Here is a 15,574-nt window from a genome sequence, read left to right as displayed (position 1 = left end):
CTTGTAGTTATCTTGATCATGTTGGTGTTTTCACAAGTAATGATTGTCTCATTCTCTTGTAGGATTATGCCCATATGTTGACCTGTGTTACTGAAAGAGAAAAGTTTATTGTGCCCATCAAAGCTAGAGGTGCACGAGCCATCATAGATTTTCCTGACAAGCTGAATTTTTCCACTTGCCCTGTCAAATACAGCACTCAGAAGATCCTGCTGGTGCGAAACATTGGCAACAAAGATTCTGTGTTTCACATCAAAACTCATAGGTATGCATTCCTTCAGCTCTTGTTTTGATCGATTCTAGCTAAATCTAGTCCACACGTGTAATTTCCCAGAATAGCAGTCAAGATGCAACTGCTTAGTAAAATCTTCAGTTGCAAGGATTAGAGACCTCCTTGATATGGGGCAGACTTCCTCTTCATCCCATGAGAAAACCAAAATTCAAGGTTACCTGTTTGGGTATGGGTGGTTTTCTGAAATGCTGGATAAGAGACTGAGCAATAGAGAGATTGTATAACTTGCTCAAGAGCACACAGCTAGTAAGCGAAGGTGTTCAATGTTAATCTGATTATTAATTTGGTAGCTGTCGCAAAGAGTCGGATATGACTGAGCGACTGAACTGAACTGAACAGTGTAGTAGACAGTGAGACAGTACAAATATGGCCCTCAAGGACCTCTCTTATAAGACAGGAAGGAACAGTTGTTATGGGGCATGAAAATGATGGCTGAATTACAGGGCCATAATAAGAATGGCCAGCTTGGGAAGACAGGAGGCAGAAGGTCAAGTTCTTTTCTGTGGCTTTTTGAATAGTAGTGCAGATCCTGGGCTGGATCATGAATTCATTTTCATAAGGGCTTTATCTATGAAATCCTTTGCTAATTTAAGGATACATCTCTTCAAAAAGGATTAGCATTTACTTCTGCCTGGTTACCAAAGATTAGACCACATAGACTGCCCTTCTGGGAATTTCTTGGCTTAGAGTTTCCTAGACTGAGCATGCATATCCGAACTCCAAACCTGTGGAAGACACATGTCCGGTATGAATTCCCTAGAGTCCCTATTTCCCTCCCTCAAAACCAAGATAGCCATTTTTCCTTGTGATAATGTTCTGGTAGCCTTTGACGTTTCTCAGGTTTATATGGGGATTTTGTTACCAGTCCCCCTGACTTCACCATCCCAAGACCTTGTCCCCTGCCTTAGCAGGGCTGTTAAAATCCAGGCTTCAAGGGCTCAGTAGCCTACTGCTCTGGTTCTTCTTTTCCTGAGGATTTGAGTCCTGTGGATTTGCCTTTTCTTTTTTTTTTACATGCTTAGCTACACATTTACGTAAGTTATTTTTTTTATCCAGACTTCCTAGGTATTTTCTGGTGGGAGAGTTTTCAGGTTACTTGGTCTGCTATGTTATAAGTAGCAGGGATGCCATAATATAGGTTGAGGCACATCCCACAGGAGGGAATTCGTGCTTATTCTTACATGTGTCCCAGGAGCATCACTATCTGTAAACCAGTTCATGTAAATTCAAGTTTCTGTCTGGTGTCATTTGTTCCTGGCTGAAATCTACTTTAATATTTCTCATAGCACAAATCTATTGGATATTCTGTCAGTTTTTGTCTACCTGAAGAAAAAGCATACTGTCTTCATTTTTGAAAGTTTTTTTCTCTTTAGAATTGTGAATTCTGTATACAGTTGATGAATATAGAATTATATATACATTTTTTAGTACTTGAAACATGCCACTTTATTGTCTTTTGGCTTACGTTTTTTTTTTAATGAGATCTTAGAGATTTCTAGCTTTGTTTGTCTATAGGTAGTTATATCTTTTTCTTGGACTACCTTCAAGATTTCTGAACATATTTGGTTTTTAGCAGTTTAAGTGTGATGAATCTAGGTGTGGATTTTGTTTTTAGTTATTTTTTAAGAATTTTATTTTGCTTTTATTTTGTTTTGATTTTAATCCTGCATGACGTTTTCTGAGCTTCTTGGATCTTTCATTATTTTTGGAAAATACCAGCCATTATCTCTTCAAATATGTCTTTTGATTTTGCTCCATCCTCTCTCATCATTTCTTCTGCTTGTAGCAATGCTCTGTCTGCCACACGTGAACTCCTCGGCACATGTCTCATCTTAATTAGGAGCAGGGCATTGCCCATTTTTGTTTGCCCTGCACTGTCAGCTCTCTCCTGGGTTTGAGAAAAATTGTGATTTTGTGGTTTATCTGGTTTTTTTCATTGTTGAGGTAGGAGAAACACTCTTGCAAGCTCTCTACCTCCTGGGTGGAAGCAGGACTCTGACCCACTTTAGATAAATCAGTCAGCAGAGGCAAAGGAAAAGCTCTTGTAAATCAGTGTCTCCTCAGATTGTCAAAGTACTTACAAAGCTTTTGTTTGTCATTTTGTGGTGAGACTCAGATTTTGATTGAAGGGAAGGGAGCAAGTTGTTCAACTGGCTCACTGTCACTTAGAAAGAAACAATCTCTTTTCATTAAGAAAAAAGAACCTTCGTAACTGCCATCCAGAATACATGTTAAAAACTTCCTGTTGCATTGGTATTGTTCCAGTGAAAGAGAGCATCCACGTAAGGTGGAAAAACAAACACAGGCAGCATATCTTCCTGAATTGTTTGGCTGAATCTTCAAAACTACACATAAATGGCAATACATTCATATAAAGTAAAACAAAATCACAGATTTAACAGTATGAAGTTGCAGGAAAAGATCTAAAACTTTTGTATCCATACAACTGAAAGTGAATCATAATGTAGAAACACTTCTAAGGTAAAATAGTGAGCTAACTGAAGGACTAGCCAGGAATCATAGTGACATTAGAAACTCTAGACCCACATTTTTTATTTTACAGATGAAAGAAGTAAGGTCTAAGAAGGAAAATGACTTATTCAAGTTCTCCAAGTAAGTTAATAATAAAACTTGGATTAAAACAAACATGGACCAGTTCTGGCCTTGTTTACCTTAAGATCCATTCCTCACCCTTCCAGACTGCTCAGCGTCAGTGTTGGGCTGTGTTAGCCCCACTAGCCTGCGGACCTGCTGGATGCCAGCTGTGTTTGTCCAGGGAAGTGGGAACTAGGAGGAGGTTGGAGAGTGGAAAGAAGTCAGAGTATTTCTCTTTCTCCCTCTCTGACTTCAGTAGAGTCCCCAGCAAGCAGGTGCATCTCCTCTACCGTTCTAGCTCCTGTCAGAGAGACCTGCCATAGTTCCAACTTCCACCCGGTCCCCAGAATCTGCTAACACTTCCTCCTCTCCTTTTGTCTCCAGCCCAGTGATGGAAGTGGCTTACTGCTGTTAACCAATCCCTGAGCTAGTTTACCACCTTAAGTTGGGCTTTTTATAGCTTTCGTCTTCTATATAATCAGCTCTTTCAGTTGAATTTCCTGTTCATTTTTGTTTTCCTGTGCAGATTCTGCACCAAATGGTACTTTTATGTTCTTTCCTCTAAATGTGTGTATTCCAATCATGATGTCGATTCTGCGAGCTACTTCCAAATCCTTCCAATAAATCCCCTTTCTGTCTAAGTTAGCCAGAATTGGTTTCTGAAGAATGCAGCTGATTTTGTGGTTACATTGTATTAAATCTGAATGTCTGGGGAGATCCCCTGATGACTATCTATTCTAAAAAATACATTGGGGATTATGTTGCCCAGGCAGGACTGAGGACCCCTCTTTCATTGACAACACGATTGTCAATAGACATAGTGGAGCAGTAATAGTGTGGGAAGTCAAAAAGTCTTGCTTCTTTAATGGTCATTATACAGTTAGAAATATCTCACAGGAAATTGTTTAAAAAAAGCAAATCATATTCTTTTCGTTGAAATAATGGTTTAATTAATGGTTAAGTTTATAAACAGGTTGATATAAATAACAAAAAATAAAACTCTCTTAATGTGTCTGTTGCTCCCATTAGAATATGAGCTTCTCAAATGCAAAGATTTTATCTCTTTTCATTTGTATGTCCCCAGCATCTAGCAAAGTGTCTAGAATAAATAAGTGCTCAATAAATGTTTATAGGATGCCTAACCAACAGTATATCACAACAGCAGAGCTACAGCTATAAACCTCTACAATAATTTAAAATAAAAAAACATGCTCCAAGTACTATAAAAGAGGCATAATGTTGTTTTACACTATAAAAGGAGCCTCAATGTGCTTGTAAAATATACAGAGAACACAAACAATAAGTTTTCAACGTTATTACAGATTTGACCTAAAACTCTTGTAGGTACCAGAATGACTTTGACTATTAAAGTAGGATTAATTTTGGAAGGTGAAATAGAAAGAATGAAGAAGCAATTTCAAAATCTAAAATATCAATTTAGGAATCAATTAATAAGAAAGATTCTCTAAAGGAAAAAAATACTAATTTTATATTCAGTGTTTAATATAATACAACCAATATTTAGTCTTCTGCTAAAATATTGAATTATTTGGATGGGGTCATTTTAGTTCTTATGAGCAGCTCATAGTGAATTGAACAAAAACTCAAAATCTTTCTCATGGCTCGTGATTTTTCACAAACCTGAATTCGCTCCCTGATCAAGTATGCAGTTTTAATGAGGATGTGATATCAAAACCAGACATTCTGGTAGACAGAGCCAGCCTTATACCCTGGAGGAACAGCACCTTTTACCTCTTTGTAAGATCATTTTCTAATACTTGGTATTCTCTAGCCTTTTCAGTCTGTCTGCCTTTAGTAAAATGAAGTACAGAATCAAATTATAGACAATGTTTAAGCACCAGAACTTAACCCACTCTCTCCAATTAATGTCTGATTTATTGAGGAAGCTTAGGCAGCTCTAAGTAGCAATGGCTCTCCCAGGTGACTTTCTAACCACTGAAGAAGTTTAGTGTAATATAAGCCCAACAATTAGCACAAAAAGGAAGAAACTGTTACCACTCTTTAGAATTAGGATTTCTAGAGGTCCTAAGAAGAGTCCCTTTTGTCCACAGAAAATTAACTTAGATTCTGTAATGTAATACTAATTCATTCCAAAACTGTTATTTTGCTACTGAGAAATGTTTGAAAAGAAAATGAAAACACAGTGTAGGAAGAAAAATATTGGGAACTAGGGAAGCTGAGATAGAAGAAAATACTACACTGTTTTTCTCAAAGCCAGGAAGTTGGGGCCAGTTCTTGATTCTTTCTGAGCCTTTAAGAAAGGAAAGAACTTTAAAGACAGTAAGATTCACCTTCATCTCCCATCAAGCAGAAATTCTTGAGATACCAGAAATCTGCTTCTTCTGTATTCCACCGAAATGGTATAAAGATTAAGTAAAAATTAGATATATTTTTAATTTCCTTTTAAAAGTTGATTGTAATTCAGCATGTTTTGAGAGGCTCTTGTGAGTAAATAGCTGTGCATGGGGTGGTGAGAGACACAAAGATAAATCTAACCAGGTGGTTTCCACATTCAGGGATAGTTTGGGGAGATAAGGAGAACTTGAACTTGAAGGCAGGCTTCTCTACCACTCACTAGTTGGGTAACTTTGGGCCGATTGCATGTACTTTTAGAGCAAACATGTCTCGTGTCTAAAATGCAAATAACAGGACCTACTTTCTCAAGGTTTTTGAGGATTAAAAGAATTGACATATATGAAATGCCTACTGTAGTATCCAGCATAGAGTACATGCTCTTGAAATTTTGTTTGCTTTCTCTTTGTCTCTAGCTATTGAGAGAGACAGGCATGAAAACTTATTATAGTACAAAGTAAAAAGTAAAAATAAAGTTACAGCTTCCCCTGAGAGGAAGGAGACTTTATTAATAAGAAGGAGAATCTGGGAAGATTCAATTTAAGAGGTAACTGTGAGTCTGGGGTGTGATAGGTGACTTTGGAAGGAGTATAATGGGGAAAACAGTGAATGCTCCTTTACAACTCAAGCAGTTCTGGAATGTGTATGTAGGGGGCACTGTCTGGCTGGAAGGAAGAGGAGCTGCAGTGCTGGGGAGGGTTATGGGTGAAGAGACTAAAGCCCTCCCATCCTGTCCACCCCAGCCTGATATGAAATGTAACAGGTATATAGGACATTTGGACAAATGTATCTGTTTAATGAGAAAGCCAAAACTGGTTGGAAGCAGATTTCTTGGGACTTTAAATGTCTAGGACTTTGAACTTTATTACATAAATTATGGGGGCCCCTGAAGGTGTTTGAACAAGGTGTTATGTCCTCTGTGTGTTTTTCACAATATCTCTGGAGCAGAGTGAAGGATTGAAAGGACAATGATAAACACCTGATCTCATCTGAATTCTGAAGATCATCTTCTGTCTCCTTTTCCATCTAGGGGCTGCCAGTGAGGGAGATAACAGTAGCAATAACAAAAATAATAACCAAAATAATAATAATAAATCTCTTTAGCTCTTCCTACGTGCCAAACTTATTCTAAACACTTTACCTATGTCAGCTCCTTTAATTCTCACTACAATCCTGTGAAGTAGGTGCTGTCATTACCTCATTTTGCAGATGAGGAGACTGAAGGTTGAGTAACTTACCCAAACTCATGACTGATCTGGGTTTTGAACTTATTCAGTTGACTCTAGGCTAGTAACTACTACCTTATGGTGCCCCTACAGCAGTGCCTGGAATTTATCAGAGGACTGGTGCTGAAGGTACAGGAAAAGGACAGACAAAGGAAGGGGAAAGTAGTGAAAGAAAAGGGCAATCCAAGTAGAGAGCACCAGAGAAAATTAACAATTGTCCATGATAGGAAGCGCTTGAGATCCTGCAGTGATAATCTCAGGTACCACCAAGTGCTACCCAGACTGTAAGCTCCGTACCCTCACAGAAGAAAGGTTAGGTTTTCTGAAATTAAGTTCATTATCTAAGGGAAGATTTTTAAGGAATGAAGACTCCAAAAATGCTTGCATTGAAGTAAATAATCAGAAACAGCTTAACCTGCCAGATACATTGTCCAGCACATTACTTTGAAAAACTAGCAATTTAAAGAAGTGAAATGGACCATGGAAAGAATTAAATGGGCTGGGTTTCCTGTTTAAAAGGAAGAGCACTGTAAGTTATTTAAGGTACATCATGATCAGATCCACCTTCTCTCTTACTGCTTCTTTCCAGGGCAATTAAATGCAATTATTTCCTGTTTCCAGATCTACCCTACCTCCTCCTAAGGTCTTCTTGCCTAAATTCTATTTTCAAGAGACAGATGTCCCCTGTCCAAATGCTCTCCACCCTTTTCCAGCTTACTCTCAGCCAGGAGGCTGACCTATTTAAGAGGTCAGTAGGCTCCTTTGCCTTTGGCTTTTGGTTTGGGTCAGTCAGTGGGAGCCCCAGCAGGCAATCAGACAAAGGATATGTGGTCAAGACATTTGCACCTTAGAGTCTTACGTGTGAGGCCCCCTGGAATGACTGTAACTCTTGTAAAGCCCTTGGAGCCTTCTCTTAGGCCACTGGTGGGTTTCAAAACCACTCCTCCTTCTTGGCTCTTTGGGTATTTGGGCTCTTTGGTAAGCGTTCTACTGTTAATAACCCTGGGTGATCGCATCATCTCTTGTAGTTTCCCTATATCCCTTCACCCTTTTATTATAAATAGACCCTTTGTTAAACTGCACTCATCTCATCCTCATGCAATTGTGTGATCACTTTCCTTTTGAGACTTTGATACGGTTTTTCCATTGTAAAATCTTCTCTTCTCTGAACTCTTCCCAAAACTTGGCTTTTATCTCTTTGAAGGTACTGTTCTTTTGCAAATTACAGTATTTGCATACATGTTATAAGTCCATCCTTCCCTGGAATCACTCAGTGAATGTTCAAAGAATGGCTAAACGGCAAGGATACAAACCAGAGTATTATGCACCATTTAAGTTTTTCTTACATTTATTGTTCTATATCTGCTATTTTAATATTAGTATAAAGTTTTTTCACATTAAGGAGAAAGTATAATTCTGAATCACTGAACTGTGGTGTAGGGTGTGCTCTGTCTGCAGCCTGGAACTCTTGTCTCCTCTCCGTTCCCCTCACACTAGGCAGTAGTGTGTTCTGATGGTGTGTGTCTCCGTGTGTGTTGCAGGCCCTTCTCTGTAGAGCCATCTGTTGGAACTCTTAATGTAGGAGAGTCCATGCAACTGGAAGTGGATTTTGAACCACAGACTGTGGGCAATCACAGTGAAAGACTTATTGTGCATTATGACACAGGTATGCATTATTCTTTGGTAAAAGTTCTCCATGTTATGAAAGGTTGGGTGGAAAACACGATTAAGCAAAATAGGAAACGGTTGTTTTGAATGCATTAGATTAAAGCTCAGACCCACAAGGTAAAGAACTAAAGAGTAAATGCCTCCAGCAGAAATAATGTTGAGCCACATATAAATCCCACCTACCAGTTTCTCCAGTGCTTGAAAGCCTGAGAAATACAGGGCTCAGAAGGAAGGGAAGGAACCAGTTACCCAGAAGTTACACTGGTAGACTGAGGTTACTTATATATAAATGCAAACTTGAAGATAACTTAATATTCCTTGGGCTTTCAGTTTACTGCTGCCTTTGTTTAACATTTAAAAAATATAAACTCCAGTTCAAAATGTTCTTCTGTGTGCCCTCTAGTCTGTGTAAGATCTGGTTATTTAATCCTTAGAATATGCAAATGTCTTACTTAACATTCTTACTTAAATCTGGGGCTTTGTTGCTGCTAGCATTTTCTTAAAGGCCCTCCCCTGCATAATAATGAATATTCACTTACTGTTTTTGCTGCTATTTGGTCTGTGGTCATGTAGATTGCATGTACATTATGATAGTCTCCAAAGTTGGTTTGCTAATCAATATATGTTATCTTGTTGTTGTTCAGTTGCTAAGTTGCATCTGACTCTTTAGTGACCCCATGGACTGTTGTCCACCAGGCTCCTCTGTCCTACTATTTATTATTTATTTTCTCACTTTTTCTCATTTCTTCTTTACCCATTTATGTTGATTGACCCAGATGCATCAGAAGGGCATTGTAGGGAGAAAACAGTGCACAGTCAGGGAAAAATCAGCAAATAACATCTAGGTCACAGTTCAGAATTGCTGGCTTTGTGGATGTGTGTCTGAGCAGGACCCTTGCTTAAGGACCTGTGGTAAGTGGTCCTGGCTCCACAAAGCCCAGCATAACAGCAACTCATAATCAGTGGCACAGTCTCTATTTATCTTTTAGTGTGTCCACAATTCACTGGCTGCTAACAAGACAGATCTAGCCTGGACTTAGCTTAAGCAGAAGGGGGAAGTTTCAGCCCTGGTAACCCAAAGGTGGAAGATTAAAAGCAGAGTACATAAACCACCATGGATGTCAGTTTTTCAAAGTAGTGCCGTTTTAGTCTCCCACTGACAAAGCGTGGGAGCTCCATTTGCTTCACACCCTTGCCTGCCCACAGTGTTGCATTGTTCATTTTAGGCACACTGGATATATCAAGTGATGTCTTCTAGTGGTTTTAGTTTCTATTTCTCTATGATTAATGATGTTGGGCACCTTTTCATGTGCTTGCTGGCTTTTAATTTAGCTTTTAAAATTAAGTTTCAAGTCTTTTGCTCATTTTTTATTGTTTTTCCTTGTATCACTAATTTGTAAGAGTACTTTACAACTTGTTATTCTGAATACTAGTCATCTGTCAAGTGTATGTATTGCTAATCTTCTGTTCCATTCTGTAGATTGGCTTTTCATTTCCCTAATGATATTTCTTGACAAGCTGACGTTTTTAATTTTGATGAAATCTCTATTATAATTTTTTTTTCTTTTAAGATTAATGCTTTTGCTTCTTGCCAAGAAATTGCTGCCTTTTCCAGGATCATGAATATGTTCTCTTGTGTCCACTTTTATAAGGGTAGTAGTTTTAGCTGGTTTGTTTAAGTTAATGATTTATCTTTTATTTCATTTTTGCATATGTGTCAGGTGCAGACCATGCTTCTTTATTTTTACCCTGTGGGTTATTAGCTGATCTCCTTTCTATTATTCTGGAATTCCAACTACTTACTATATTATTCTATTATTTATTCTACTATTTGTCTATTATTTATTCCTTTTAACCTGTATTTTATGTTTCCCATTTTTTTTTGTAGACTTCTCTTAATGCTTCCTGTGCATTGTTCTATTCAGTAATTTCTTCTTCAGTGAATACTCGTCTGCTGAGTTTTAATTTTTCGATTATTTAAAATTATTTTAATTTCTGAAAGTTTATTTGGTTCTGTCAAATCTGATTGCTCTCTACTCTTATTTTTCATATTTCCCTTTTATTTCTTTAATATAGTAAATATAGTTATATTGTATATTTGGTAATTCAGACATACTAAGTCTGCTCATCTATTTATTTATTTGTTTATTTTGTTTGCTGTTTCTTATGGTTTTCTATCATGGTATCTGGTAGAGGAGGAAAAATGTCTTTTTTCCTGTCTGTTTTTATTTTTTTAAGATGTGGCCCCCTTTAACAAAGGACAGATTAACTAGAGAAGAACATAAAAATGTATTTAATACAAGTTTTATGTGATATGTGAGCAGCTGGTAAAGAATTCATCTGCATTGAGGGAGACCTGGGTTTGATCCTTGGTTTGGGAAGATCCTCTGGAGAAGGGAAAGGCCACCACTCCAGTATTCTGGCCTAGAGAGTTCCATGGACTGTATATGTATAGTCCATGGGGTTGCAAAGAGTCAGATACGACTGAGCAACTTTCACTTGCAACTTACTTGAGCCTTCATAAGAAATGATCTGAAGAAGTAGTAGAATCGGAATTTTTTTATGCTAGGTTCGATGACGGGCGGAAAATTGTGGAAAAATGTGATAGGACCAAACAGTGTTTGAGCTAAGCAAAGTAAATTGAGGGAAACAGTAAGGCCTGTTGATTCAGATTCCTCTTGGTATCCTTCTGTATTTGAAGGTAAACATACTTTTTTCTACCTGGTATTGAAAGGCACCTCTCACATAGGGGATCTTATTACCTGCTTCTGGGGAGGTTAACAAAGTCCCTCTTGCACCTGCCATTTCTTATATTCCTTCACTTTGATATACTTAATGTCAAGGTGCCATGTTTTGTGGTAGTATGTTATGGATCCCATCATATCTTATGCCTCTTTGTGTTTTACAATTTTTGGATTTAGCGTCGTCACTTTGGGCAGGTCCTGGACTTTATGTCTTGTCCTAGGCATCCAATGTAATAGTTAAAACAGAAGTTCAAAGGATAACAAAGGCTGGTAGGGCAAAAGACAGCCTTGGCACTAGATTATTTCCTGATATTCTTCATTTTGCTTTAATGTCCTTATTTTCCTATCAGGTTAGTGATCAGTTTTAAAGTAGTTTAAAAAATGTTTTATTGAGTATTTTAGTTATTTCAATCTCTAGTTTAATATGCTGCTTAAAACTGACTCTAATATGTCTGTTTTCACATTATGTAGCTGTATTTATACAGTAGTTAGATTGCCCATACATCAGTAGAATCAAAACTTGACAGAAGATTTCAGTGAGAATCTGATCTAGTCCCTAGCTTTGTTTGCACATGGAAAACGGACATCCTAAGAAATTAAGTGGCTTGCCTGTAGCTCATATAAGTAGTCAGAAGCACAGTTAGAACCCAAACTCAGACTCTGAACTCTCACGCCGTGCTTTTTCCTCCCTAGTGGATCATCTCCCTAATCTCTTATATTACTGCATACACATTTTTACTCCCTTAATCTGTTGACTTTAAAATGCAGCTATTTGTACATTCTCCTAGCAGCCCTCAATCTGGATTTTACTTTTATGTAAGTATTTGGATTGACACACAGACTTACATCTATAGTCCCTTGCTAAATAAAGTGAATATTTGTATATTAAAATTTAGTCATGCATAGAAAAGTTGATTTCCATACACTGAGGTTCTGGTGTCAGCTTTGATTTATGAACAAAATCATTTTCTAAAGATTGCAGGCAGAGATAAACTGTCTTGTAGCATTTTCCTTACATGAAAAGAACTGCTGATAAGAATATGCTTTCATCTTTATTGTGGGTTATCAATGACCAGGACTTATAACCTTTCATTAGTGAAAAACAGTAATGACTACCTAAACACAATTAATCATAGAGCTTTTCCAAGCAGCCTTGATCACATTGGCTTGTCATCTCACTAAATAAGCATCTGATTGAACTTTCTGCAGCTGTTTGAAGTATGAATTGATTTAAAGAGGGAAATTTAGCATCATTTTTTCTTCATACTTCAAACAATGTTCCAGAAGGAGAAGCAGTGATACTCCTCAGCAGGAAGTACTCAGTCACTTTTCCAACAGTTGTGTTTATGCCCTTCCATTGCTGGTCCTCCACTGGATTTAATTTTTGATTAAATACAGCTAGGACATGTTGTTTTCTTGACATCCAGAGCTTGAACCAGTGCTCTAGCAATTATGGTGGTCAAGTGTAAATTTCACCAATATCTAATATTTTACTCATTATTATTTTCCTGAATCATACCTCTCCCTTCCTTTCCTTCTGTGTATACCCTTTCATAGTGAGATCAAGTTTGTTCAAGCAATTGATTGTACCTCAGGAATGATTTAGTTATATTTTTATTATAGTCAAAAACTAAGAAAGAGCTGAAGTAGCTTGATGGTTTTTACAAACTACAAACCTCCAGAAGAGATTAGGAATACAGTTTCTCAAGGCTACATTAATAACAGTGAAACAGAACAAAAACCAAACTAAAACAAAACCAGAACAACTAGTAAATTAGTTTTATCATTTGATTAAAACTGAGAAGTGAAAATATTGACTATTAGGAGACAAATAGCTGGAGTAGGAAATGGCAACCCATTCCAGTATTCTTGCCTGGAAAATTCCATGGACAGAAGAGCCTGGGGGGCTATATAGTCCATGGGGTTGCAAAGAGTCAGACACAATTGAGCATGCATGCACACATGCACAGGAGACAAAGAAATAATTGCTTAACTTTCACACTTTTCAACTGGGTATTGAGACACTTTATATAATCTAAGGGTTCAAAGAAATATCAGTATTCAGAATAGGCTTAAAAAAGACATAGGTTCTAAAATTTTGGTTACTTGAATGAGCGTTAGAAGTAGGAGCATAGCAGTGTTTTTTCTTTAATGCCTGGTAATGTTGCTGTAACTTAGAGCTGACATTACTGGCATAAATAGGAAACAGAGCTAATACACTTATTCAGCATTTTTGAAAGTGTTATGTCTTTCACTAAAGTAGAGATAGTTTAATTCAGGGATCAGAAGTTGGCAGATAGGGTCTTTTCCCCAAAGGTGTGATGATATATTATTAAATATATAAGCAATCATAATATTAATACTTCACAGAGCAGCTTTATGGTCAGTTATATATTTTACTCTAATAAACCATGAAGAAATTATTTTTTTTCCTCCTAAAAGCTAATAAATGAGTACCAAATTATGATACAGGAATTGAGTGTGATATGCTGTCTTGCAGTTAAAACTGCTAAATAATATACATCTGAATATAACCATGCAGAATTCACTGGTGGGCCAGTGTTTAGGACACTGAGCTTCCACAGCAAGGGGCCTGGATTTGATCTCTAGTCAGGGAAGTAAGATTTCCTGCATGCTGCCAGGTTAGGCCAAAAAGATAAAAAAATGAAAAACCCTGCTAACTGACTATACCCATGCAGATTTACCTGTATGAGCTTTGTGTCAGTTGTGCAATTATTATAAGGAATTATAAACATGTGCCATTATAATTACAAAATCTAGCAAAACATCGTTACTGTTTAAGAAAAAAGGAAATGTTTTTAACATGCCTTTAGAATCAATGCAAATATTCCTTGACCTAGGAATATTTTTTTGTCTATATTTTTGTCACAATTTTGTTTTCTTTGCCTCTTATTCCACAGTTTAGGATAGGGAATGGCAGAAATTAGGATACACTGATGGTTAGAGATTGTTTAGGTAAGTGGAATGTTTTTGAAGATTACATAGCAAGTGAAAAGTCTCAAATCATGAGATGTTAGTGCTTACAGAGAACATCGCTGTAACTCCCTTCTTGTTAAAGGTGAGTAAACTGAGGCCCAGGCTTCTCTGGTGCCCAGTGCTAAAGAATCTGCTGGCCAATGTAGGAGGCGTGGGTTGGATCCCTGGGTTGGCAAGAGCCCCTGGAGAAGGAAATGGCAACCCACTCCATATTCTTGCCTGGGAAATCCCATGGACAAAGGAGTCTGGCGACCTACAGTCTATGGAGTCACAAAAGAGTCAGACACGACTTAACTAACAGTAAGTAAACAGTAAGTAAACAACAAACTGAGGCCCAGAGGCATTAAGTGACGGTACATCTAAGTAAAGCTTGAACTTGAACCAGCTCTTTGGTTCCCTCTGAGGCCAGCAAGTTTTCTACAATATTTTCTATAATACTATAGTATTAAATTGCAGATCAAATTGCCAACATCCTTTGAATCTTAGAAAAAGCAAGAGAATTCCAGGAAAGCATCTATTTCTGCTTCATTGACTATGCTAAAGCCTTTGACTGTGTAGCTCACAGCAAACTGGAAAATTCTTCAAGAGGTGGAAATACCAGACCACCTTACCTGCCTCCTGAGAAACCTGTATGCAGGTCAAGAAGCAACAAAACTGGACATGGAACAACAGACTGGTTCCAAATCAGGAAAGGAGTGCATCAAGGCTGTATATTGTCACCCTGCTTGTTTAACTTATGTACAAAGTACATGCAAAATGCCGGGCTGGATGAAGCACAAGCTGAATCAAGATGGCCAGGAGAAACATCAATAACCTCAGATATGCAGATGACATCATGCTTATGGCAGAAAGTGAAGAGAAACTAAAGAGCCTTCTGATGAAGGTGAAAGAGGAGAGTGAAAAACCTGGCTTAAAACTCAACATTCAAAAAACTAAGATCATGGCATCTGGTCCCAGCACTTCATGGCAAATAGATGGGGTCGCAATGGAAACAGTGACAGACGTTATTTACTTGCATTCCAAAATCACTGCTGATGGTGACTGCAGCCATGAAATTAAAAGATGCTTGCTCCTTGGAAGAAAAGCTATGACCAACCTAGACAGCATATTAAAAAGCAGAGACATTACTTTGCCAACAAAGGTTCATGTAGTCAAAACTATGGATTTTCCAATAGTTATGTGTGGATGTGAAAGTTGGACCATAAAGAAGATTGAGCATTGAAGAATTTATGCTTTTGAACTGTGGTGTTGGAGAAGACTCTTGAGAGCCCCTTGGACTGCAAGGAGATCAAACCAGTCCATCCTAAAGGAAATCAGTCCTAAGTATTCATTGGAAGGACTGATGCTGAAGCTGAAGCTCTAATACTTTGGCCACCTGATGCAAAGAGCTGACTCATTTGAAAAGACCCTGATGCTGGGCAAGATTGAAGGTGGGAGGAGAAGGGGATGACAGAGGATGAGATGGTTGGATGGCATCACCAACTTGATGGACATGAGTTTGAGCAAGCTCCAGGAGATGGTTAATGGACAGGGAAGCCTCGTGTGCTGCAGTCCATGGGGTCGCAAAGAGTCGGACATGACTGAGTGACTGAACAGCAAAAACAATACTGTAATACTATAGTATTATAGTATACTATAATAATAGTATATACTATTATTATGATACTACTACTATAATACTA

At 37.8% G+C, this 15,574-nt stretch overlaps 1 protein-coding gene across 1 annotated transcript in view; it reads left to right on the top strand.

Moving 5' to 3' along the window:
• The window catches only part of HYDIN (HYDIN axonemal central pair apparatus protein), a 339,593-nt gene that overhangs the window by 50,825 nt on the left and 273,194 nt on the right, over nucleotides 1-15,574 (top strand). Inside the window, exons 6-7 of the mRNA XM_081512491.1 lie at nucleotides 63-262; nucleotides 8,025-8,149. Of these exons, the coding sequence (XP_081368617.1) occupies nucleotides 63-262; nucleotides 8,025-8,149 (325 nt within the window). The remainder of the gene's footprint in view (nucleotides 1-62; nucleotides 263-8,024; nucleotides 8,150-15,574) is intronic.

The sequence above is a fragment of the Giraffa tippelskirchi genome, chromosome 7 (assembly GCF_054371585.1).
Source record: "Giraffa tippelskirchi isolate mGirTip1 chromosome 7, T2T-mGirTip1v1.2.pri, whole genome shotgun sequence".
Lineage (NCBI taxonomy): Eukaryota > Metazoa > Chordata > Mammalia > Artiodactyla > Giraffidae > Giraffa > Giraffa tippelskirchi.
This window is presented reverse-complemented; position numbering and strand designations above follow the sequence as displayed.